This window comes from Populus alba, chromosome 7, assembly GCF_005239225.2.
Source record: "Populus alba chromosome 7, ASM523922v2, whole genome shotgun sequence".
Taxonomy (NCBI): Eukaryota; Viridiplantae; Streptophyta; class Magnoliopsida; order Malpighiales; family Salicaceae; genus Populus; species Populus alba.
In genome coordinates, this window is record NC_133290.1 from 10,348,549 (window position 1) to 10,374,450 (window position 25,902).

The 25,902-nt window shown below is 34.4% G+C and overlaps 2 protein-coding genes across 3 annotated transcripts; both read left to right on the forward strand.

Annotated features, from left to right (window-relative positions):
* Positions 1 to 127: 127 nt before the first annotated feature.
* On the forward strand, positions 128 to 11,465 carry LOC118049624 (myosin-1). Of its 2 annotated transcripts, none has more exons than XM_035059666.2 (24): positions 128 to 507; positions 934 to 1,688; positions 1,876 to 1,977; positions 2,068 to 2,211; positions 2,297 to 2,447; positions 2,559 to 2,586; positions 3,506 to 3,671; positions 3,811 to 3,874; positions 3,997 to 4,010; positions 4,085 to 4,169; positions 4,332 to 4,435; positions 4,531 to 4,669; positions 5,442 to 5,560; positions 5,923 to 6,075; positions 6,168 to 6,257; positions 6,588 to 6,665; positions 7,357 to 7,515; positions 7,801 to 8,007; positions 8,499 to 8,704; positions 8,811 to 8,946; positions 9,167 to 9,296; positions 9,420 to 9,566; positions 9,823 to 9,890; positions 10,582 to 11,465. In XM_035059666.2, the coding sequence occupies exons 2-24, from the start codon at positions 1,275 to 1,277 to the stop codon at positions 11,239 to 11,241; spliced, it is 3,564 nt and encodes a 1,187-aa protein (XP_034915557.1). In that variant the 5' UTR covers positions 128 to 507; positions 934 to 1,274; the 3' UTR covers positions 11,242 to 11,465. The 2 variants fall into 2 exon arrangements, with proteins under 2 accessions (XP_034915557.1, XP_034915558.1); XM_035059667.2 differs by having other exon boundaries at positions 1,303 to 1,688.
* Positions 11,466 to 16,281: 4,816 nt separating this feature from the next.
* On the forward strand, positions 16,282 to 18,598 carry LOC118049625 (cytochrome P450 726A27). Its single transcript, XM_035059668.2, has 2 exons — positions 16,282 to 17,263; positions 17,745 to 18,598. The coding sequence occupies exons 1-2, from the start codon at positions 16,358 to 16,360 to the stop codon at positions 18,363 to 18,365; spliced, it is 1,527 nt and encodes a 508-aa protein (XP_034915559.1). The 5' UTR covers positions 16,282 to 16,357; the 3' UTR covers positions 18,366 to 18,598.
* Positions 18,599 to 25,902: the final 7,304 nt, after the last annotated feature.

The window sequence follows — 25,902 nt, forward strand, 5'->3', positions numbered from 1 at the left end:
TTATTTGTGAGTGTGGATATGATTATTTTTTAAAATAATTTTTATTTAAAAATATTAAAATAATATATTTTTTAAAAAGAGAAACAATACTTAGCTTTCTTTGTTTCCTCTCTTTATTTTTATTTTATTTGTGAAGCAGAGAAAAAGCTGCTTCTTCTCCACAAGCCTGCCTGCCTCCGTCTCCTCCTCCCATTTCAATAATATATTTTGCTGCTAAATTTCTCTCACTTTCTCGCAGACCAAAAAACACTCCTCTCTCTCTCTCTCTCTCTCTCTCTATACCTTCATTTGCCGTGTCTGCTATTGAGCTGTTAAGTTTTTGGGCTTTTCTTTTTATATAGAAAAAGAGAGCTTCATTTTTCACTGTTTCACGTCACTTTTTTTTTTTTTTTTTGTATGTAGTGAGGGTTTTTTTTTTCTTGAGATCGATCTGCCAGCTTTGGCTTACTTTGCTTTACTGAGAAGGGTTTTCGTTTCCTCACAAGACCCAGTTTAGACCATTTCAAGGTATGCGAAGAGATGCTTCTTTCTGTTTTTTATTTTCAAATTGTTAAGTTTGGAGTTGAGATTTCTGGTTCTTACTGTGAATGTTAATGGGTTGAAAATGTGAGTTTGGATATTAGATCGGTTTGATTCAGCACATTTTATTTGCTTTTAAGTGGGAAGAAAATGAGGGAAATTGGAGAAAAGTTCGGTTCTTTGATTTACTTATTATTTTGTTTTTTGGTCTCTAATGGAGAAAAATTGAAACTTCAAACTTCAATGTTCAAGTTTTGATCTTTTTCATTATTTTTTTAATTATAAATTTTGGTACCTTGCTTAAAAGCATATACAAGTCAAGTCTTACAAGCATTGTTGTCCTTTTTAACCTTGTAAGTGAGATTTGTGGTCAAGGAAGGTATAAAAGTTTGTTAACTTGCTTAATGTTTGCAGAAACTAGAGCGGTTTTCTAGTAATTCAAGTTTGAAGAACGGAGAGGAATTTGAAGTATTGAACCATTTTTTTTAAAGGATCCGTGTGAAGTCTCTGCTAGTGAAGTGTTGTATTGATTTTTCATTTTTGGGTTACTTGAAGGACTTGGATAGATTTTTTAAGGTGTTGAGCTTGTGAATGGTGGTGACTAAGTATCGAGGGAGCACTAGGGCTGGTTTCTAAAACTATGGTCCCCTCCATCAAGCTGTATCCAAATAAGTTTTAAAGTGTGGCCTTGTGATAAGACCTTTTTTTAGGGTGAAAAAGCTAAAAAGTTGGCCTTTTAATTGATCCTTTATCTAATGGCATCTGTTGGAACTCAATCGTCAGGATCAGAGAAAATGTTACCGAAATCCCAGGTCTTGCCTTCTCTAGAGTCGATCAAATCTTTGCCGGTTGATTTTAGGTTTGTGGGTTCGCCAACATCTGAACGATTAGAAAAATCTGTGGATGTGAATTCATTAAATAGCAATGCAGTCTGTTTGAGTTTTCCAGAAAAAAATGATATAGGGAATGGCCTTGTTGAGGGAGCTGAGGATAGTGTTGGCAATGATATCAGTGAGGATTCACCTTATAGTCGGACTGCTATCTTGATTGAACAAAGGCCTTCTGTGGGTGATGAAGATTTGGACACTGTGGTTATGCCTTTGCCTTCGATATCAACATCTCGCAGGGAACGCAGGTGGTCTGATACCAGCTCCTATGCTACAAACAAGGTACCCTTGCATGAATGGGATTAGTTTTTGGTCTGATTATGGCTAAATTCTTGCAGTTTTGGATGCATATTTATCTAGAGGCTGTGGAGGTTGATACTAAATTATGATGAAGCTATTCGGATTCAAGTTGATTGATTATCATTCAATTCATTGATCTTGTTACCTATGTTAAAGTTTACCATTTCAGAAACTTCAATCTTGGTTTCAACTTCCTAATGGGAATTGGGAGCTGGGGAAGATTTTATCAACTTCAGGGACCGAGTCTACCATTTCTCTCCCTGATGGAAAAGTAAGTGAAATTTTCAGAAAATTTTTTAAGATGTTTTTGTGGTATAAATAATTAGGGATGCTTTAATTTGACTTGCGTTTCAAATCATAGGTTTTAAAGGTGAAAACTGAAAGTCTTGTGCCAGCAAATCCTGATATCCTTGATGGTGTAGATGATCTCATGCAACTTAGTTACCTAAATGAGCCTTCAGTGTTGTACAATCTTCAGTATAGATACAATCGTGATATGATTTATGTAAGTGTTTGTGTTAGTATTATATTTGGTTTTGAATCAGTTAGTGAAATAATGAGTTCCCCTAATTCTTTTGAGTGCAATTCAGACAAAAGCAGGGCCAGTTCTGGTAGCCATCAATCCTTTTAAGGAAGTTCCTTTATATGGAAATAATTACATTGAAGCATATAAGAATAAATCTATGGAGAGCCCACATGTGTATGCCATTACAGACACGGCCATCCGGGAAATGATACGAGGTGGTTTAATTTTTCATATATTCTGAAAGATTGAGTTTCTGGTGGTTTGTAACTTTCTGAAATTTGTCATATCTTGTAGAGTTCTTACTCTTTTTTTTCCTCTCTCTCCAGATGAAGTAAATCAATCTATCATTATAAGGTTAGTAAAGTGTGAGTAATTAAGCTTTTTTTTTTTTTTTTTTTTTGAAGGTGCTTCTTCAATTAATAGCTTATCAATTAATTGTTCCTCATGCTGTTTGCTTCTAGGCAGTTTGAGTAGGAACTCATAATGTGGCATTTTGTAGATAGTTTATATGACAGGTTGAAACCATGCGTGTTTCACACCTATGTCAATGTTCATGTTGAAGGTTTAGTGGATGTTCATCTGGAAATAACATCTAGAGAGATACCATCTCGTAATCCTTGTGGTGACCAGAGTTTTGCTTTTGTTATTATATGATATAGTGTTCACTGTTAACATACAAGACTAAATAATTTGCACTATATAACAAAGGCCATGAAAAAAGGGTGAAGCTACTGGAGAACATAATGAACTTTAACTATTATAACTTCTTTGCATCCCAGCGTGTTCAAAATAGCCCATCCACTTAAAAAATGGGTTATAGATTCTGCTAACCTAGCCTCATTGTCTGCTCAAGGACTTATTGCTTCTCTTGTCTTCTTTGGGCATGCAAAGTCCTTGTGATTATTATATTTGAGTGACTCACACTATCAGATGGAGTATAATCGAGGAAGGAATTCTATCTTTCCTTGGAACTCTGCTTGGTCGTGTACTTCTCACTTTCATTTGTCTTGTGTGTTTTAGATTTTGATGATCTAGAAGTTTTTGGATGGTTTTGGATTTATACTAGCACGTGCCTCCCTTTTGTGCTCTTTTAACGAGTTTATCAATTTCTGAAAATGATACATTACAATGATGCACATCATCCAATAAATGGCACATAACATGACATACCAAAGAAGCACAAGTTTATAGCATTTTTAGCACAAGTTTATAGTGTTTTTATTAAAATTCCTTGTACACATCTGAGTTCGATTCCATTTGTTTGTTGCCTCAGTGGTGAAAGTGGAGCAGGAAAAACAGAGACAGCAAAGATAGCAATGCAATATTTGGCTGCTCTTGGTGGTGGCAGTGGGATAGAATATGAAATATTGAAAACCAATCCTATTCTAGAAGCCTTTGGTAATGCAAAGACATTGAGGAATGACAACTCAAGTCGCTTTGTAAGCTCCATGTTCTTTGTTTGAACATCACAGTGTTCTTTACTCTTTAGGTTAACCTACTGGTATTGAGGGATGACAGTTATTATTGTCATCCAGAATTTAATTTTAATTATCAATACTTGTTCTGAACATGTTGCAGGGAAAGCTGATTGAAATCCACTTTAGTGAAACAGGAAAAATATCAGGTGCCAAAATTCAAACATGTAAGATTGCTCAGATTACTGATGCACTTCAATGATGTTGGATATATTTTCATGTTCACTTTTTTGAAATTTCCGTTACTGACTGAGTTATGAATCTATGTTCGTTCTTGTTTGGCGCACAGTTTTACTAGAAAAGGTAATTTTCTATTCCTCTTTCATATTGCCTGCATCATTTTTTTGAGTTGCCAATTTAATCTATTAAATAAACAGTCCAGAGTGGTCCAATGCATGGAGGGTGAGAGGTCATATCATATATTTTATCAGCTTTGTGCTGGGGCTTCACCAAAACTAAGAGGTATGTACTGCCATATATTTTCTCAATGTGTTCAAATTTTGATGCATAATTTAAGAGCTCACCGAGTTCCTTTCTTTAAAAAAAGCATCCAAATATACTGATTCCTATATAATAATAACAAATGATCTGACCCCCTTTCTGCTGCTTCTTTCATGAGCACAGAGAAAATAAACTTGAAGATTGCTAGTGAATATAAATATTTAAGGCAGAGCAATTGCTACACAATTACTGGGGTTGATGATGCTGAACGCTTCCATGCTGTTATGGTTTGTTTTTGGCTTCCCATTTTTTTTTTTTCGCTTTTATGTTGAGACCAGAGGTTTTGCATGCCAACTTGCTTATAGCTGCTACAACTTTTCAGGAAGCTCTGGATATTGTTCATGTCAGCAAGGAAAACCAAGAGAGTGTATTTGCAATGCTTGCTGCAGTGCTGTGGCTTGGAAATGTCTCATTTTCCGTTGTTGATAATGAAAATCATGTTGAACCTATGGAAGATGAAGGTAAGATGCTTTCAAAAATTGGATGATTAACATATTTAAATTCATCATATCCATTGTTTCTCACTATTATTATCCTAATCCCACTGATTGCCATACTCATTGGCTTCATTGAACTGTCTGCGGGGAGATTCATACAAGATTTTAGGAGAAAGGGGAAAAACTGAGATTATGATTATCCTCTTGCCTAGATCAAGATGGAAAGATGGAACTGTAAAAAAAAAAAAAAAAAAAAAAAACCCTTGTAGGAAAAAATAATAATTCTCTGGACTTTTTCTCTTGAAAAAGTAATAATGTTCAGAAGTAAATCTATAGAAGAGTTGCTTTGATTGATTGGCCACCCTGCATCGACATGGACCATTGAATATGAATGACAGCAGAACTTATGTTGCTAGTCACAGATGGTTTGACAAATATAGTCATGGAGGATTAGATTTAGCACAGTAATTAAAACAGCTGGCAATGCTAATTAAAAAGCTGACCTCCCAAGTAATGAAACATGCAATAATTGCAATAATGCTATTTCTGTTTGTTTCATTTTTCTGTTTTAGTTATTTTGTGAGGATGCAATACAACTTCAGTTGTGTTCTATTATATGTTGTATTAGTTCCAACAGCATCTTAGATTTGATCTTATTGATACTTCTTAGAGTGACTGCTTGTTTCTAGAGGCAAATCAAACTCCGTTTTCTTCTTTTTCCTTGGAAATTATTTGGTATGGTGTCATCAGCATGTGGTCAAATTGTTGCACTGAGGCTTGCTTTTATCATGTTCAGGTCTAACCACTGTTGCAAAATTGATTGGATGTAATGTTGGGGAGCTTAAGCTGGCTTTATCTACTCGCAAGATGAGGGTTGGAAATGATACAATTGTCCAAAAGCTAACCTTATCACAGGTGAGAAAATGTAAAAAATCAGCCTTTTCTGTAGTTAGATATTTAAGGGGAGATTCACTTTTGTGTTTGACTTACACTTGCATATATAGCAAGGCAACAAGTATATGCTTCCTCTCATAAGCGATGGATCTAAACAAGCACCAACACCCTTTCAAACTTTCACCTTCAAAAGTCAAAACTGTAATATTGGACAACCCTGCAGTCTGTCCGGAGGTGGTATCTATTTGAAAGTTAATTGAATTTTAAAAACATATAGATATGTATGAATGCAAAGGGCTCTACTTGAGCTCTTATTAATAGTAATTTTCCATGGAGTGCATAAAGGCATTCAGTTATGAACAATTTTTTCTTCTACTTTTCAGGCAATTGATACAAGAGATGCTCTGGCAAAGTCGATATACTCTTGCTTGTTTGATTGGCTTGTTGAACAAGTCAACAAATCACTTGCAGTTGGTAAAAGGAGAACCGGCAGATCCATCAGCATTCTTGACATTTATGGATTTGAATCGTTTGAAGTGAGTTTAGTCATCATCCTACTGTGATATTCTCTCTGTTTGTGAGTTGAATTTTGATATATGGCATTCTTTGCTATTTACTGTATCTGTAGAGAAATAGTTTTGAGCAATTCTGCATAAATTATGCGAATGAGAGATTACAGCAACACTTCAATCGTCATTTATTCAAGTTGGAGCAGGAGGTAAGTATCTTAAAACATCTTACAAGACTCCTGGTTTCATAGTTGAACTCAAGGCAATAATGGGTGAGGGATGTCTTAAAATTTCACTCATTGATCCTCAATATCCAAAAGTGAGTTCTGGAATTCTCCTATTTGTTAAAAAAAAAAAACTTCTGTCTCCTCGGGGGAAAAAAGGTTAAGAATTCTGGCATATCATTATGATGGATTAGTAGTGGTTTCAACATCTATATATGACAGAGTACTAGGCTTTTGAGCTTCTGTAGCCTAAGAAATTAGGATGTATTACAACATTTGTGGTGCATGTGTTTACAAGGTGTTCTTGTCTTCCAGGAATACATACAAGATGGCATTGACTGGGCTAAGGTTGAGTTTGAAGATAACCAAGACTGTCTCAATCTTTTTGAAAAGGTACAGAGTAACTCGCTAGAATGTTTAATTTGTGCTTTTTATTTGTTTCTTTGAATTGTAGTGTTGGAAATAGAAACATGTACCTCTATTGTAATATTACTGCTTCGAGCCTGTTGAATATACCTTGATATGATAATTAAATTGATGTCTCTGTTCCTCACCGCATAATGTTTTGTGGACTACATTCAAACCTTGTGGTTATTTCTATGGTTAACCAATGCATTTTTGCATATCTTGAGAAGGATAGGGATTCCATCAATGTTGAATGCAAGTTTCATACCCTGTCTTCTTACAAGTCAACTGAGGTCTTGAGGTGCAAATGGGATAGTTTCTTGATGTGGTCAGCAAAAGAAATACAAAACATGTTTTTTTTAGAGTTCTAATCTGACTCCCTTCTTATCATGAGTGTATTTCTCATATATTTTTTTCTAGTTTGTGTAATAGAGGTATAGAAAACCTGATACAATGAGAATTTCTTCGTTTTGTTTGACAAATTAAAATTAACAAATGTGAATGATTGTGCACTGTAAAAATGGTTTCTTAAATTTGTTTTCTGCATTAGTTCTAATGCTCAAGTTTCATAGTTTAGACAACTTTTATCTTTTATGCAGGAATTTCTTGACTTCTCTCAAATTTCTTCTGTTTTTTAAATTTGAATTTATACAACTGGAACCTTTTATCTTTCATGCAGAAACCTTTGGGGTTATTATCGTTACTGGATGAGGAGTCCACCTTTCCAAATGGCACAGATTTGACATTTGCCAACAAGCTTAAACAGCATTTGAACTCTAATTCTTGTTTCAGAGGAGAGCGAGGCAAGGCCTTCAGTGTTAGCCATTATGCTGGCGAGGTATTGGCCTTTCAGTCAACAAATAGTCCATTGTGCTTTCCTTTTGTTGTGACTCAAGTGCTTTTAATGGTCAAAATTGACCAACAAATTTGATATGGCACTGTTTGAAAGAATGCCATTGTTCAGATCCCTTTTACTGTTAGTGTGACCTGGCCAGCTGTGGATGACTGTGCTTCTGATTCTTTTAGTTTACCTTAAGATTAAAGTGATTTAACAATGTAGGTGCCATGACCTTTTGGTTATGAAAAGGCTACCCCATTTAATGCTGTCACTGTTGAATTTCAGGTTACTTATGATACAACTGGATTTCTGGAGAAGAATAGAGACTTGTTACACTTGGACTCTATCCAGCTTCTCTCTTCATGTTCATGCCATCTCCCCCAGATATTTGCTTCCAATATGCTTATACAAACTGAGAAACCTATAGTTGGTCATTTATATAAAGCAGGTGGAGCAGATTCACAAAAGCTAAGTGTTGCAACAAAATTTAAGGTATATTACGTTCTGTTGTCTGTACCCAAACCTAAAACTGGGATGCCCTAAGGTTTACATTGGCCATGAATTATTTTTCTTTTATTTTCGTTGCCTAATGATACAAGGTTTTGTTCACTATCAAGAAAAGGGTTTTGTAAGCCATTATTTATCAGATGTTGATTTGTGATGATCAAGAATATGAACTGTTCATTCCTGATAGTTAGGAAACTAGTTTCTTTTTAATTTGGATCAGTTGAGAAAGAGTTTGTTCTTAATCAACACTTGTATTATTGATGGTAGTGCTTTGAAAAGTGTCCTTGGAAGTCAGATGTATGTTGCTTTTAATGGTAAAAAAAGGGATCATCATTGTTCTCTTGCATGTTTCCCCTTACATCTGAATGGTTAGGCTTTTATATTTGACGTGTTAAGCACAGATGAGTGAATGCTAGGTAACAATCTAGCTTCTGCTTGTCCCAATAATTCTATTAACCTAGCATTTTGGTGTATAGGGCCAACTGTTCCAATTGATGCAACGTCTAGAGAACACAACACCACACTTCATACGTTGTATAAAGCCTAACAACTCTCCTTCTCCCGGGTCATATGAGCAAGGACTTGTATTGCAGCAATTGAGATGTTGCGGAGTTCTAGAAGTAGTTCGTATATCAAGGTGTGGATTTCCTACCAGAATGTCACACCAGAAGTTTGCCCGAAGGTAAGGAAAATTACTCTTTCAACTTCCAGAATTGTCTGATTCCATAGTGTTTAGTATCTCATTTGGCTTTTGGGATGCTTATTGCCTGACACGATTTTTGCATCAGATATGGTTTTCTTCTGCTGGAAAATGTTGCTTCTCAAGATCCACTCAGCGTTTCAGTTGCAATTCTTCATCAGTTCAATATCATGCCAGAGATGTATCAAGTTGGATACACAAAATTATTTTTCCGAACAGGACAGGTGAAATGGAGAATCTGCTCATGCACACAAAACACGTGGAAACCTACATGCATATGAACAAACATACAAACAAATGACTATTAGATGTTTATCATACATGGCTTCTTTAGATGGTTTCAAGAACTTTTTTTTTTCCTGGGATAAATACCATGGATTATTATCAACCTACTTTCAAGCATGATTGTTAAACCTTTGTGCTCATCTCGTACATTTTATGCAGATTGGTGTGCTTGAGGATACAAGAAACCGCACTCTACATGGTATTTTACGTGTTCAAAGCTGTTTCAGAGGGCACCAAGCTCGCAGTTACCTCAGGGAGCTCAGAAGTGGAGTTTGTGCTCTTCAGTCATGTATTACCCTCTCTTTTCTAGTTTGAACCTTTGTTTACTTTAAACCATTGTCATACTTGTAAAGGAAACATAAATTATATGTAAGAATGCTTGTGATGATGACTTATTTATTCCTTCATACAGTTGTTCGTGGAGAGAAATTCAGAAAGGAATATGCAGTCTTACAGCAAAGACATAGAGCTGCTGTTGTTATACAAAGACACATCAAAAGCACAATCTGTAGGAAAAAATACAAAAACATGCATCAAGCATCAATCTTGATACAATCAGGTATTCATAAGTTCTGTCCTGGACTTGTGAGTTTATTGTGGTAAACAGATATCTTTGCTCATCTGAATGATTGAGATCAGAGTTTGCAAGGAACAATCTCTGGGTTGCTTTCCTGGAGGTTGTGGTCTAGTTGGTTTCAGTCAACACTTGAGATTGTTTAAATTTTCTGTTTGGAAATGTTCAAACCAAGCTGCTTTGCTTTTATTAATAAGATGGTCTGTCTGTTATTCATGAAATTGTTTGTGCTATGCTGCAGTTATTCGTGGATGGTTGGTGAGAAGATTTTCAGGTGATGTAGGATTATTGAAATCTGGGGCAACTAAGGTACCTATTCCATCTTTTTCCTGTACACCCATTATAACTATCACTCGTTTGCTAATTTGATCTTGCTTCCAATTTTGTTGTCATTAGTTCCCTATTTGATAGAATCCTGATTTGTTTTTGTATTTTTTTGCTGTCTATTTATATTGAACATGCTATATCTATCCTGTCTCAACTGTACTATTGAAAAAACAGGATATCCTGCACTGGTTTCAAATGAGATTGGGATGATAATTTCTATGTATATGCACCTATTGTTGTATCTATCCATGCATGTGATTTGTGAGTATACTATATTAAATTGATGTAGATATATATCCCATTCTGTCTGGTTGCATGTCCTAAGGACTCTGCTTTACCCCCCACCAAGAGCTTAATTTTATGAATTCCTGGTAAAATCTACATGTATATAATGAAGGTGAGGATCCAGTTCCAAGGATGGATCATTTGCAGCCTGTCACTTAACTATCATACAGGCTTAATTTTATAGGACACAACTGTGTTGCCCTCCCCCATTGTTAAACCCAACTTGTGATCTTTATTGGCTGACTGAGACAGTATTTAATAGTGTAAATATCTTTGGTGATTATTCGTTAGGGTAATGCTTTGGTCCTTTCCTAATAAGACACTGTTCATATTGGAGTCTCTTGTATTCTTACAGTTGAGATATTAAACAATTACGTGTTCTCAACAGGGCAATGAGTCAGATGAGGTGCTCATGAAGGCATCTTATCTTGCTGAATTACAGCGACGAGTTCTCAAAGCTGAGGCTGCTCTTAGAGAGAAAGAGGAGGAGAATGACATCCTTCACCAACGGCTCCAACAATATGAGAGCCGCTGGTCTGAATATGAGTTAAAAATGAAGTCCATGGAAGAAGTGTGGCAGAAACAGATGAGATCCCTACAATCCAGCCTCTCCATTGCAAAGAAGAGCCTATCTGTTGATGATTCTGAGAGAAATTCTGATGCATCAGTCAACGCAAGTGAAGAGAGAGACTTTAGCTGGGATACAGGAAGTAACCATAGGGGTCAAGAAAATAATGGTGTGAGACCAATTAGTGCGGGCTTGAGTGTTATAAGCCGGTTAGCTGAAGAATTTGAGCAGAGGACTCAAGTATTTGGAGATGATGCCAAGTTCTTGGTAGAGGTAAAATCTGGTCAGGTTGATGCAAGTATGAATGCTGACCGAGAGCTCAGACGGTTAAAGCAGATGTTTGAAGCTTGGAAGAAGGATTATGGATCGAGACTACGGGAAACAAAGTTGATTTTGAACAAGCTCGGAACTGATGAAGGTGCCCTTGATAGGGTGAAAAAGAAGTGGTGGGGCAGGAGGAACAGCACGAGGTATAGTTAGATTACTTTCTATAGTGAGTTATAGTTGTTGCTTTGTTTGGTGGTTAGCTCCTGGCTATTTAACATCCAAAAATTCTATAGCAGAGAAATTGTGTTGAGTTTTGTTATACAAGCGATGTGGTGATGGCAGAGCCTAGTAGTTTTCATTGGAGCCTAAATGAAAATGTACATCATTCTTTTTCTATTATTACACAAGTTGAAGAAGTAGACCTTCCATTGGCAGTCTGTTTCCTATCTAATCTTTTTTACTTGAACAGGAAATTCAGTCTCTTTATTGCAATTGTTGACCCATATTGCTGACATGGAAACTTCCATAAATGTACCCTCACCTGTCAGAAATTCTTGAAACCCTAGCTAGATCCCTCCCTCACGTTACACCCTCTTACGCTTAAAGCGGAGCAATAACTCTTCTTCAAACTCTTGTTTGATTTGACCTGCAAACTTTCATTGTGACATTGGTTAAGCTGTAAATAGTGGCAGATAATTTCAGTCTTTGCAGCATCGATTCTTCAACTTCGAAGTCGGTTCCCTTACAAGCTCCTTCTGTATCTAGTCACCTATTATTCCAGGCCTTGTGATTGCTGATTAGAGCTCCTGTAATGGTGGTTCCCAAATATACCGTTTCTCGCCCATGACACAAGCAAAGTCTTCTCCTCTATGGATCACTCCCTATACCTTTCAAGCCTACCCAAACTAGAACCGTTCTTGTTTCAGAAAAAAATTGTTGCTTTATTGGTTCGCAGTAGCACTCCCTCCTGCCACTAATCATTCTGGTTATAATGACTGGAATTCCAAATCTCACCGGCCCGCTCTCGAAACTTTCTTTTATTCTACTCCATCCTCGAGTAACCTGCCATGCTATGTTATGATTCTTAATTATGAAGAAGTAGAAGCTGTGACTTTTTGCAAGATCGGAGACGACAAACATTGGAGAATTGGAATCTTGTCGTTGTCGGAGGCGGTGGCGGTGGCCTGAAGATATGGCAAGCTGTGATGGACGGTTCTGCTTCATGGACTCTGATGGAAATTTGTGTCTCTCTGATGATTTAAACTCAACCACTCCAAAGATATCTCAAATCATCTACCTCCCCTGCTGGGATTATTATTATGGTGATGATGATGAACGAAAGTGCTACTTGGCATAAGTATCAGCCAATTACTTATTGCAGTGCAGTGAAAGAGTAAGTATCAGCCAATTACTTATTGCAGTGCAGTGAAAGAGCAAATATCAGCCAATTACTGCATCGTCTCGGAAGGTGCAGGAGTAGAAGGAAATCGCATATACTATACCGAGCAAAATCCATTAATCATATAGAGCATGAAATAGATGCAGTACCTCCATTTCAAAGACAGTAGCTTGGATGGAATGTGGTTCGCCCCCTTACCAGATAATCAAGCATCAAACATAAACAATTTTCAGTTAATAATCATAAATCAAAATAGATTTCAATGGAAAAAACAAAACCCTAACATTAAAACTCAAAAAAACAGTTCAGTTATTGATGCAATCTAACCCTAGATTATTTATTAACAAATTCACGTGAAGATGTTGATGAAAATAAACAAACAAAAATGATCAAAATCAAGTAGCCAAGGCAATGTGCATATGAAGAGTCAAAGTTTGTCTCATGTTAGAATTTACATTTTCCTTGCATGAATAATAGCAGGCCACTACTCATATTATTAGTTTATAGGAAAGGTAAAATCATCATTTATCAACCCAGGTTGTATGCGCTTAATTAGAAAGGACTTTTAAAGACATTTATTGTAGACTATTGTTATGGGCTATGAAATAAATGTATGTAGGTAATTGAGAATTTCTTAAATCTTATTTTGAGCATATTATGATTCATTCCTTGTAATTATGCACAAAACTAGTGTTTTAAAGATTTTTTCAGGAAAAGAATTTCAAATGTTGTGAGATCATGCAATTGGTAAAGAAATGTTCTTTATACCAAGAATTCATGGCTAAACTTTATTAATTTGAAAAAAACTGGACACATCATACATAGTATTTCTCTACATAATTGAATATTTGATAATATAATAAGGATTGAAATATGATATTGAAGCTAATTACAATCATGTGTATACATCTAATTGTTTATGTATAAAACAAATTCTGGATTTGTCAATGACCTATGATGTTTTAGGTTCAATACAGTCATAAAAGATGAGGGCGCTATATATACATTAAAAACTACTATGTATTTGTTAGGTGGGGTTTGGTAATTTCAAAAACACCTTATGAACCATGAACTGGTAAAAAACATAGTTTAAAACACTTGTATGTTTAGGGTTACTTGGAAAAAGTATTAATTTATAATATACATGAAAAGAATTACTAGTATTTAAGTACAACTAGTGGTTTCTTTATAGGTTATCTAGAAAAATATAAAACATATAAGAGCCGAGATTCAATTGAAAAGTTATAATAAGTTATAATGGATTCAAAGATTAAAGTGAAATGAAAAAAAAAAAAAAGAATTGTGCGTGAATAACATGAACCAACATGTGGAGGGTGGCAGTGAGCTTTGGGTGTGATATTATTTAAAAACAATCTTATTTGGTGTTCTTGAAACTGTCTCTACATCCCTGTGATGAAAAGGTGGCGCGTGTAGCAAATTACCCACAACACTTTTTTTTTCCCTTCTCTCTTCTTTATTTTCCCTCTCTTTTCCCCTTAGATTATTTTTTTTTCATCCTTTACAACTTTTTTTTTTTTAATTTTTTCTCAATTTTAGTCTCTCTAGATTAAATCTCTTCAAAAACGGCTGATCAATTTTCTGCAAAATCGGGTGTAAACCTAGTCCATGTCCTATTCGATGTAAGATAAGGTGCCATTGAAAATAACCAATAATAATGCACATGAACATGCTAATTTTTCACATGGTATTTCATTGACCGTGTTTTTTTTTTTATTATTCCACACTTTACTGTATTTTAATATATTTTTTAAATAAAAAATAATTGATATTATAATATTAAACACGCTATCCAAATTTTCAAGAAAAGGATAGTAACATGACTTTCTTCAATAGCTTTCGTCATTTGATTTCAACCAAGGAAGTAGCATATATCATTTCATTTAAAATCTAGTACCACTATACAAAATTTATATGCCTCTTGGAGTGCTAGAAATCAGCTAAATTTAGATGCAAGATGTATAAAGTTAATTTTAGTGGTTAAAATCACGCATGCTCTCTCAAATATCAATTTTATTTTTTATCTAATCAATCTCCTACTCCATTTTTCAATCAAATTGAGTCCTCTAGTTTCAATTTACCAATTACTAAGGCCACCTTTCAACTCATGATCATTAGATGACTTCCACCTTTTTTCCGTATGTAGAAATAAAATTATAAAAATAGATGAAAGGGATTCAATCATGGATAAATTTAAATTAAAAAGGTTCTATTTAACAAAAATTAATAGGGTAAATTAAAAAAAATCTGGAGATAAACTATATTTATTATCTTAAAGTGTAAAAAAAGCCCCCTCGTATTTAAATAAGTATTTGTAAAAAACCACTTTTGTATCCAAAAATACCCATACTAGTTTTAAAATCATTCTCATTAACCTCAAGGATATTTTCAGTATAAAATGAGAGTTTTGTAATATCTTGATAATTTTGAATGTAACTATAATTTCATGATATTATGGGGTTATTTTGATAAAATATTGATACTTGAGAAGCCATATATGTTTTCTATGTCGTGACGGCATAATATATGGGTCTCCTCTATAAAAGTCTTAAGAAAAGAAGGCCAATCCAACCGATCTATGGTTTGGGGGTTCGTTAAATTTGTTTTATGATCCAAAGTGATCCATAAAATCTCATGTCGCATTCTGTCCGCTATATTTTTTTTTAATACATTTAAAGAAAAACTAGTGTAATAACACAATTGAAGAAAGCAATAGTGAAATAGTATAATTTGGACTTGTCGTGATTGAAAAACACAACCTCAACCTTTATAGCTTCTTAAAATAATGACATCTAATAAAAAAAAAAATTAAATGGGCTGGAGAGAAAAAACAAAGAGAGAAAGTAAAAAAAAAAAATTTTGGAGACACATTTAAGCTTCAATTATGACACTATCAGTACCATCAAAAAGATTTCAATGAGACAAGTCTAACAACCTTAAGAAAAGTCATCAACGGTAACCCGAGTGAGTTACACTTGTCATCAAAGACAAGTGAGATACTCTCCTTTTTTAGGTGGCAATGTGGACTAATTGAGTCATCATTGGTGACTTTACTAGAAAGTTGTTACCATCCGATCTCAAGTAATTATTTTTAATAGAAAATAAAATTTTTCCGGTAATAATCTCTTCTAAACTTAATGCATATCAAGAAAGTAAGTTATTATAAACTATAAAAATACACAAAAATATATTAGGATTGTAACAGTTCCGATTGTTCTATTCTACACAAAAATGCATTAGGATTGTTATATATATATATAGACACACACACAAACGACACCAACATGTATAGTATTATTGTAAATTTTTTGAACTGTGGTTATCACTTTGTTACATGTAAAAAAAAACGATGCCGGGGATATCAAACCGTTTACTTTTCTGCAATTTCGGTTAAAGTTTATTATGAAAAATCTATGTTAAAAGTCTTAACTATCTTTACTGTGGCTATAATTACGTGGAACACGCATTTCCTTTGACCAACACCGAAATCAGAGATACCTGTAAGAAAAATTTATGTCCAATAGTCAAGTTTGTCGATTAAGTCTTAACAGTGGCTCCATTAGAAAACTACAGTTTTGTCCTGGGCTACCCATTATGATGTAAGCATATACTTAGTTGAAATAAATAAAAATAATATTCAAGTTTTAATTAACATAAATTCAGAAGGATCGGCGATAACATCAGCCATCAATAGGTGGAGTGGCGAGGACTCCATTGATTTTTCTTCTTGTTACGTGTTTGGACATGACTTGTAGTTCCATCAATTATTGAACTTTGTGGACATTTGATCACATCCAAATCCTATTCAATAAGATAAATATCCAATAATAATAGACATCAAGTAGTCGAATTAGCCACACTACTCAATTTAACCAGTTTTTGCAGCATTAGTGAAACCAAACCATTTTAATTATGGAGCAAGTATTCCAGTTTATCCAGATCCTTGTACCTTTCCTTCTCTTAATCTTCACAGTTCTGAGATTATGGAAGAAATCACAAGGTAAAATCTCATCAACTCCAACTCCACCTCCTGGACCATGGAAATTACCCTTAATTGGAAATCTTCACCAGCTACTTGGCTCTCTACCCCATCAAGTCCTAAGAGACATGGCCAATAAATATGGACCAGTCATGCAACTTCAAATTGGAGAAGTTCCCACTGTCATTATATCATCACCAGAAGCAGCAAAAGAAGCAATGAAAACCCATGAGATCAACTTTGTCGAGAGACCTTGTCTCCTTGTTGCAAAAGTCATGTATTACAATAGCAAGGACATTGGCTTTGCCCCATACGGAGACTATTGGAGACAAATGAAGAAGGTCTGCGTATTGGAGCTCCTTAGCGCGAAACGTGTAAAATCATTCAGATCAATCAGGGAAGAAGAGGTATCAAATTTTATTAGAACCATTTATTCGAGAGCAGGTTCGCCAATCAACCTTAGCAAAATGATGTTTGATTTATTAAATGGCATCACTGCAAGAACAAGTGTTGGTAAGAAATACAAGCACCAAGAAGCATTCTTACCGATTATTGAGCAAGTGATAGAGGCAATAGGAGGTACGAATATTGCAGATGTATTCCCTTCCTCTAAGCTGTTGTGCATGATCAGTAGGTTCAGGTCTAGGCTCGAAAGGTCGCATCAAGACGCAGATGAGATCCTAGAAAACATTATATATGATCATAGAGTCTGCAGGGAAGTGGCAAAGACTGATGAAGAGAGTGAAGCGGAGGATCTTCTGGATGTTCTTTTGAATCTCCAGAAACACGGGGACCTTGGATTCCCTTTGACAACAGACAGCATCAAAGCAACAATCCTGGTGAGTATATATGCGTCACAATTAATTAATGTTCTACCAGGAGTGCTGATATAACTAAATTAGAAGTCAAGAACATTTGATCTACTTTCTATATATATATCTTGCAATATCAATTATAAGCTTATGAGGCACCTTCTGCAAAGTTTTTGAAGACATCCAAAGTCAACGGTCCATCGTTGAACCAGATGTTTTGAAACAGTGAATTTCAACGGCCAGAGACATGGCTGGCCATAGAGGTGACCGGATTTTGGAGACATCTGTCATGACTCACTGGTCGCGCCAGACCACGTGGAAGTACTAGCGCCTTTTGAAGGCCTTCAAAGACACTAGAGAAAGCACACATTACTTAAACTAAATACCAATCCCAATGTCAAACAATTGAAGCTCCATAATCAAGACAAAAGTTCTCTTCTACGAGTTGGATCAATATATGTAAGAAAGATATGATTAGCACTTCCCTAACTCTGTAATCTTGTTGCAGGAACTATTCGCCGCTGGGAGTGATACATCATCAACATTAATGGAATGGACAATGTCCGAAATGTTTAGAAATCCGAGGGTAATGCGAAAGGCACAAGAGGAAGTGAGGCAAGTCTTTAGTAATACTGAGAATGTTGATGAAACATGTCTTCACAATTTGGAATTCTTGAAGCTGATTATCAAAGAAACTCTGAGACTACATCCTCCAGCTCCTTTGATTCCAAGAGAATGCAACAAGACGTGCGAGATTAATGGATATGTCATACAGGCTAAAAGTAAAGTGATGATCAATGCGTGGGCTATTGGAAGAGATTCTGATCATTGGACTGAAGCTGAGAAATTCTATCCAGAGAGATTCCTAGATAGTTCGATTGATTATAAGGGTACTAATTTTGAATTCATCCCATTTGGTGCTGGGAAGAGGATGTGTCCTGGCATTTTATTTGGTATGGCTACTGTCGAGCTTCCACTTGCTCAGCTGCTATACCATTTCGATTGGAAACTTCCAAACGGAGACCTTTTGGAAGATCTCGACATGAATGAAGTTTTTGGGGGCACGGTTAGAAGGAAACATCAACTTAACGTGATTCCCATTCCCTTTTATCCTTCGCCCTTGCAATGAAGAAAATCTGCAAAGATTTTCACCTAAAATATTTCCTACATAAACTCTACATGTTCTATGAACTACAATAAGTTCAACTTGTACCATAAGCAATAAATTCTAAAGGTGTTTACATGTTTGAGTGTTATGTAAGAAAAGAATAATAGAAGAGAATTGTAAGAGCTGTAATATTGATGCTGCAGTATTATTAAGGAAAGGATTGAATATAGAAAATTGCTTATGTTTCGCACCAATTGTTTATATATTTATTGAAAATAAAAGAAAGAGAAATGCTAACTTATAGTAGCTTAACGTGACATGATTTGTTAACAACCTAACAGATTAACTGATTCCTAAAGACTAGGACAAACATTTATTAAAGCAAAAGAATAGGAACTACAACAGAGTAGTCGTGCCAGCAACTTGAAGCAACAAACTAATACTCCTCCTTGCTTTAAGGGCTACATACTCCTAACCTTTTCCTTAGAAACTCAAACCTGCTTACTGGAAGTGGTTTGGTGAACAAATCAGAAAGTTGATCTTCAGATTTGCAATAAATTAACTTAACATCTCTATTTTTCTGCACTTCACGCAAAAAAAAAAAAAGAAGAAGCTTAATGTTAAAGTGCTTGGTCTTCCCATGGAATACTAGATTATGAGAGATTGCAATTGCTGCTTGATTGTCAATTGAAATCTATGTTGGTCCTTTTTCCTCCATGTGCAAATCACGTAGTATTTTCTAGAGCCATAATGCTTGATTGATTGCTGCTGAGGCTGTAATGAACTCAACTTCAGCAGTATATTGTGCTACAATCTCCTGTTTCTTTGCGCACCATGAGAAGACTCCTGAGCCAAGGTTAAAACAATACCTAGAAGTGCTCTTCATATCTTTAACAGAACCACCCCAATCACTGTCTAAGAATCCATGCAGTTTAAAGCTTTGGCTCTTCTGAAACTTTACACCATAACTTACAGTCCCTCTTACATACCTTAATATTCTTTTTGCAGCTCTTTAATGCAATTCACTAGCTCCATGCATAAAACGAGATAAGAAACTTACATCAAACAAAATGTGAGGCCTTGTTGTAGTAAGATACATTAAGCAACCTATCATGTTTCTGAAATAACCCTCATTGATTTTATCTGCACCATCATCTTTGCATAACTTTTCTTTTTGATTCATAGGCGTGTTGGTTGCTTTGCATTCCTCCATCTGAAATTTCTTCAGTATTTCACTTGCGTATTTCTTTTGGCAGATGAAAACTTTCATTCTTGCTTTGCTTGACCTTCATTCCTAGAAAATAAGTCATAAGACTAAGATCAATCATTTCAAACACACTCATCATCTCTTGTTTAAATTCTTCAATTTGCAGTTCATTACTTCCTGTAATCAAGAGATCATCAACATACAGAGACATTATAAGAATGTCATCATCCTTTAGTTTGATATAAAAAGTGGCCTTAGATAAGCTTTTGACAAAGCCTAAGTTCAATAAATGATCATCAATCCTGTTGTACCAAGCTCTAGGAGCTTGCTTAAGCCCGTAGAGAGCTTTTTGTAGCAGATATACTTTATTCTCTTCACCTTGAATCACAAACCCATCTGGCTGCTCCATATATATTTCTTCCTGTAATACGCCATTTAAAAATGTTGATTTGACATATAATTGAAACACTTTCCACCCTTTTTATGCTGCAATTGCTAGCATTAATCTGATTGTGTCCAATCTAGCAATAGGAGCAAAAGTGTGAGAGTAATTAACACAAAAAATTTGAGCATACCCCTTAACTACAAGCCTGGCCTTGTATTTGTTGATAGAGTTGTCTGCATTAAGCTTTGTTATGAAAATCCACTTCACTCCTATGACTTTTCTGCCTTTAGGTCTGTCAACTAAATCCCATGTTTTATTTTTTTGAATCATTGACATCTCCTCCTCCATTCCTTTCTTCCATTTGATGTCTTTTAGTGCTTCTTCATATCCAACAGGTTCATATATTGCAATGTTACATCTTTGATAAATGTCTGAAAGTAACTTTGTACCTCTAATTAGAGGTTCATCTTCTTGTTCATTCTACCACTGAGGTATTGTTTGATCCTCAGAAATAATGCTCTGCTGAGTGCTCTTCCAGTCCTATTGCTCATCTTCATTGAAGTGTACATCCCTTGTGATAGTAATTTTTTTTGTTTGAGGATGATACACTTTGTAGGCTTTGGAAACAGAACTGTATCTCACAAATATACCTAGAATTGCTTTCTTGTCAAGTTTGTCACGCTTGACTTGTGGAATATGAATGAAACACACACTGCCAAACACTTTAAAAAAGTTTAGTGAAGGTTTATATCCATACCAGACTTCAAATGGTGTTTTGTCTTCCAAAAACTAGGCTAGAAGTTGATTTTGAAGATAGACTATGTATTTGCTGCCTCTGCCTAAAACTCTTTAGGCAACTCCTTCTGATGCAATATACATCTAGCCATCTCCATTACATATCTATTTCTTCTTTCACTAACATCGTTTTGTTCTGGAGTGTAGGGAGTAGTGAGCTGATGTTCAATCCCAGCTTCTTCACAAAAACATATTAAATTCTGCTGATGTGTACTCCTTTCCATTGTATGACCTTATACTTTGTATTTTACAGCCACTTTGATTTTCCACCATTTTCTTGAACTTCCAAAAGACACCAGCTACTTTTGACTTGAACTTCAAGAAGAAAATCCAGCACATTCTTGAAAAATCATCAATAAAGACAATATAGTATAGACTACCTTTCAATGATGGTGTTCTTTGAGGTCCTGCTACATCAATGTGAATCAGTTGCAGCTTTTGTGAGGCCTTCCAAGTTGATTTAGGAAATGACAGTCTTTTTTGTTTACCAAATTGACATGAATGACAATTTGGTATTTGATCAGCTAGAACTGGAAGACCTCTTATCACTTCATTCTTCTTCATTTTCAACATTCGTAGAAGATGACAATGCCCAAGTCTCTTGTGCCAGACTTCAGTAATGCTAATATATATGGAATATGTTGTATGCTCCTCCTCAGTTGGAAAAAATGAGAAACTTTTACCTCTCATTTTGATTTGTAAAATTTTCTGTCCAGCAACATCATAGATAAGGCAGCATTGATCTTCAAATGTCACTTTGAATCCCTTTTCTATTAGCTGACCCACACTCAGCAAGTTTTGATCAATATCAGGTACATAAAAAACATCTGAAATGGTTTTTGTAACTGAGATTGTTTCAATTGCAATGGTTCCTTTTCCTTTTGCTGAAATGTAGTCACCATTCCCTATTCGAACTTTTGAAATTTCAGTCGACTGCAAGTGCTGACATGGAGGATAGCTTCTTTTTGAATTACTACCCTTGCTTTGATTTTTGTTGCTGGCAGTGTTTTCATTGCTTGGAGCATGATATTTCTTGAAATATTTCTTCTTGCCATACTTTTGATGCTTGGCTGGCAAGGCTCCTTCAGCAATACAATCCTGCCTCATAAGCCTGCGTTGCTCTTGAGCCTGCAAGGCATTTATTAGCTCTACCAAGATTATCTTGGACAAATCTTTTGTATTCTCCAAGATGGTTATGGATGCTTTATATCACTCAGGCATTGTTACAAGAATCTTCTCTATAATTCTGCAATCAAAAAAATCTGTGCCAAGTAACCTTACCTTGTTGACAATCCCAAGCAATCTGTCTGAGTACTCCTTTATAGTCTCAAAATCCTTCATTCGTTGCAATTCAAACTCTCTTATCAGGTTCAAACTTTGCATGCCATGAATTCTTTCATCTTCTGCATATTCCTTCTTTAAATAATCCCTAACATCTTTCGCTGATTTAAGAGACATAATTCTAGTGAAGATTTTCGTGGAAACAGCTGCAAATAGACAAGCTTTTGCTTTTGATTTCCTTGTTTTTCTTTCTTTGTGATTTTTGATCTAAGCAACTGTTGGATTATTAGGCAGCGAATGAACTTCATAATCGTCTTCAATAGCTTCCTAAAGATTTGAGGCATCCAAATAGGTCTCCATTTTGACTGCCCAGAGTTGATAGTTCTTGCCATCAAAGATAGGAGAAGAAATGTGAGAAAAACTTGATTTAGCCTCCATTACAAGTCCCTTCAAGAAAAGAAGCTCTGATACCAATTGAAGGTGTTTACGTGTTTCAGTGTAATGTAAGAAAAGAATAATAGAAGAGAATTGTAAGAACTGCAATATTGATGTTGTAGTATTATTAAGAAAAGGATTGAATACAGAAAATTGCTTATGTTTCACAACAATCGTTTACATATTTATTGAAAATAAAAGCAAGAGAAATGCTAACTTATAGTAGCTTAATGTGCCATGATTTGTTAACAACCTAAAATTATATAAACATACAACACAAAATAACATTAAATGTACTCTAAATACGAAGAGATTACACTAAATGCCAACAGATGGACCAAAATCCCTACCAAGACCACTATAATATGTCAATCATTTGGAAGGCAGGCCTTGAAATATCAAAAATACAATTGGAGCATACCACTGTATTATTTATAATATAGAGTGAAGGGGGTACCTCCTCCAGTTTTACTATGGATGTACTTTTTTTAAAAAAAGATTTTACTATAAATTTAAGGGGAAAAAAATATTAAACCCGGTTGAGTTTATGGTCTAAGTTTGCCTTAAATAAACTAAATCATGTGCAGTGAACATTGTGCAGACACACTATTCACCCCTTTATGTTTTACTGTAGATGACACCGTTCATTGTTTTTTTAAGTTTTCTACAAATTTAAGGGGAAAATGTGTGAGGTGAATACTATATTATCGCACTATTCACCCCCTCATGTTTTACCTTAGAGTTCATTTTTTTTTAAGGTTTGCTATAAATTTAAAGGGGAAAATTTTTTAAAATAGGTTGAATTCATGGTCCGGGTTCACCCCACAAGTTTTACTATGGACAACACTATTCACTTTCTTTTTTGTTTAAAATTTGCTATAAATTTAAGGGAAAAAATATTGAAACTGATTGAGTTCATGGTCCGGGTCACGAGGTTTTTTTAAAAGGTTGAATATAAATTTAAGAGAAAAAAAAACATTAAACCTGGATGAGTTTATGGTCCAAGTCACAGGTTTAACAAGTTAAGCCACAAGAACTAGGTAATTATTTTTCTTCTTATATTGCCTTTTTTTACTTATCTATTTTTTTATATATCTTATTTTTAAATTTATGTTTCAATTAATATCTCTCATTTGTGATTTGTTTTCGCTTATTTGACATTTTTTGGATAGAGATTGTCTTTTGATAGTGTTGTGCATATTTATTTATTTTTTTTAATTTTTTTAAAGGTTGAATATAAATTTAAGAGAAAAACATTATTGAACCTAGTTGAGTTCATGGTCCAGGTCATAGGTTTATTTTTTTTTTTTTAAGGTTGAATTTAAATTTAAAGGAAAAAAAATATTGAACTTTATTGAGTTCATGGTCTGGTCACAACTTTAATTTTTTTTTAAAAAAAAGAACATTGAATATAAATTTAAGGGGAGAAATATTGACCCAATTAAGTTCATGTTCTGGATCACAGGTTTAACGAGTTAAGCCATAACAACCAAGCAATTAATTTTTTTTTTATGTTGCTTTTTTTATTGGTTTTTTTTTATATATCTCTTTTTTAAAAATAATATTTAAATTAATTTTTCTATTAATATCTCTCATCTGGGTTTTTTTATTTGACCTTTTTTGGATAGAGATTGTTTTTTGATGGTGCTATGCTTCTTTTTTTTTTTGAAAAAAAAGGTTGAGTATATATTTAAGGAAAAAAAATATTGAACACAGTTCAGTTCATAACCTGGGTCTTAGGTTTAACGAGTTAAGCTACAACAACCAGGAAATGCTTTTTTTTTTTTTTTTCTTATATTGCTTCTTTTTTATTGTTATCTTTTTTTATATATCTGTTTTTTAAAATAATTTTCAAATTTATGTTTCAATTAATATCACTCATCTGCGATTTGTTTTTCTTATTTAACCTTTTTTAGATAGAGATTTTTTTTTATGGTGTTGTGTGTATTTAATTTTTTTTAAAAGGTTGAATATAAATTTAAGGGGAAAATTATTGAATCCAGTTGAATTCATAGTTCGGGTCACGAGTTTGATGAGTTAAGTTACAACAACCAAGCAATTATTTTTTTTTTCTTGATATTGCTCCTTTTTTTGTTTTTTCTGATATCACTCATCTTTCTTTTTTTCACAAAGAATTTCTAGGGAAGGCTTGCGTATGGGCCCTGGTGAAATGGGCCTAGCAGGCTGGTCTAACTTGCCAGGCTCAACAACACTTGAGCTTTGCTTTTTATTTTTTCTATTTTTTAAAAATTAATATTATTTTTATTAATGTTTAGATTAATATCTCTTCTCTCTTTTATGTTATTTAAAAAATCTATTTGAAATGAAGATTGTTTTTTAATTATGCATTTAATTTTTGAGGTTTTTCTAATTAATCTATATTTTTTTAATCTTTTGTATAGATAAAACTTTATTTTTGAAAATAAAAGAATATTTATTTTTAAATAATATTTCTAATATGTGCAGCCTTGTATATTAACTGTTCCCTTTCATTTTATTTAATCAATTTAATTTATGTGTCTATTTTTTCTATCGTTTGATTGAATAAAAAATATATTTTAATTAACAAATTTAGAAAACATAATTACGTAAATATCATGTCTTGTAAAATTAAATATTTTGATAAACATTCATCTCTCGATTTTTTTTTCAAATTTTTTAGTCATTGTTTATGGTTTTTTTTTTCTCACTTATTAACACATATAATTTTTTATTTATTTGATTATATATATATATATATATATATATGTATAAACTTTTTAATTTTTATTTAGATTTTTTTAAAATACAAAAAACGTTGAAAAAGTCTTTATAAAATTTTTTGTTGAGAAAAAAATATTTAACCTTAGTAGCTTCGCGTTCTAAATCGATCGCACGAACCCTCCAGGATGCATCGATGTATGAGAGGGCGACCCGACACATAAATGCTTTTAACAGTCAATCCGGCAAATCTCACAAATGAAGAGTTGAAAGCATCACGAAATAGATTCAAGGGCCATATGTGCTCTCCACAAGCAGGTCCTTCCAGATATGAAAACGTTTCTGCAGTGCAGCCACGTTTCTTCAGTGCCAGCTTCAGTGAAACTCCTTTTTAGAATTAAGCGATCAAATACTTATTTTCTAACAAGACTTGCTTTTTGATTGATTTGCCACACAATAGGCTGTAAATGATTTTTAGAGATAAATTGAGTGCTGATAGATCTATGCTCTTGTCATTTCCCAACTGTTTGATTTCCAGGCAGAGAAGTCTTCTACCCTTTCCCTCTCTTCTTTCTTGCTGTAGTCAGCTTGGTGCTACGCTTGAAAGAAGACATTTTTTTAAGTTAAATACTTCCATTGACAAAGTGAGAAAAGAAGAAGCTGGTGTGGATATGATATGGCAGTTGCCTTTCCTCAAACGCGAAGGCAATACCTATAAAGGCTAAACTCAAAAGTCTCTTATGTTTGCCCCTCGG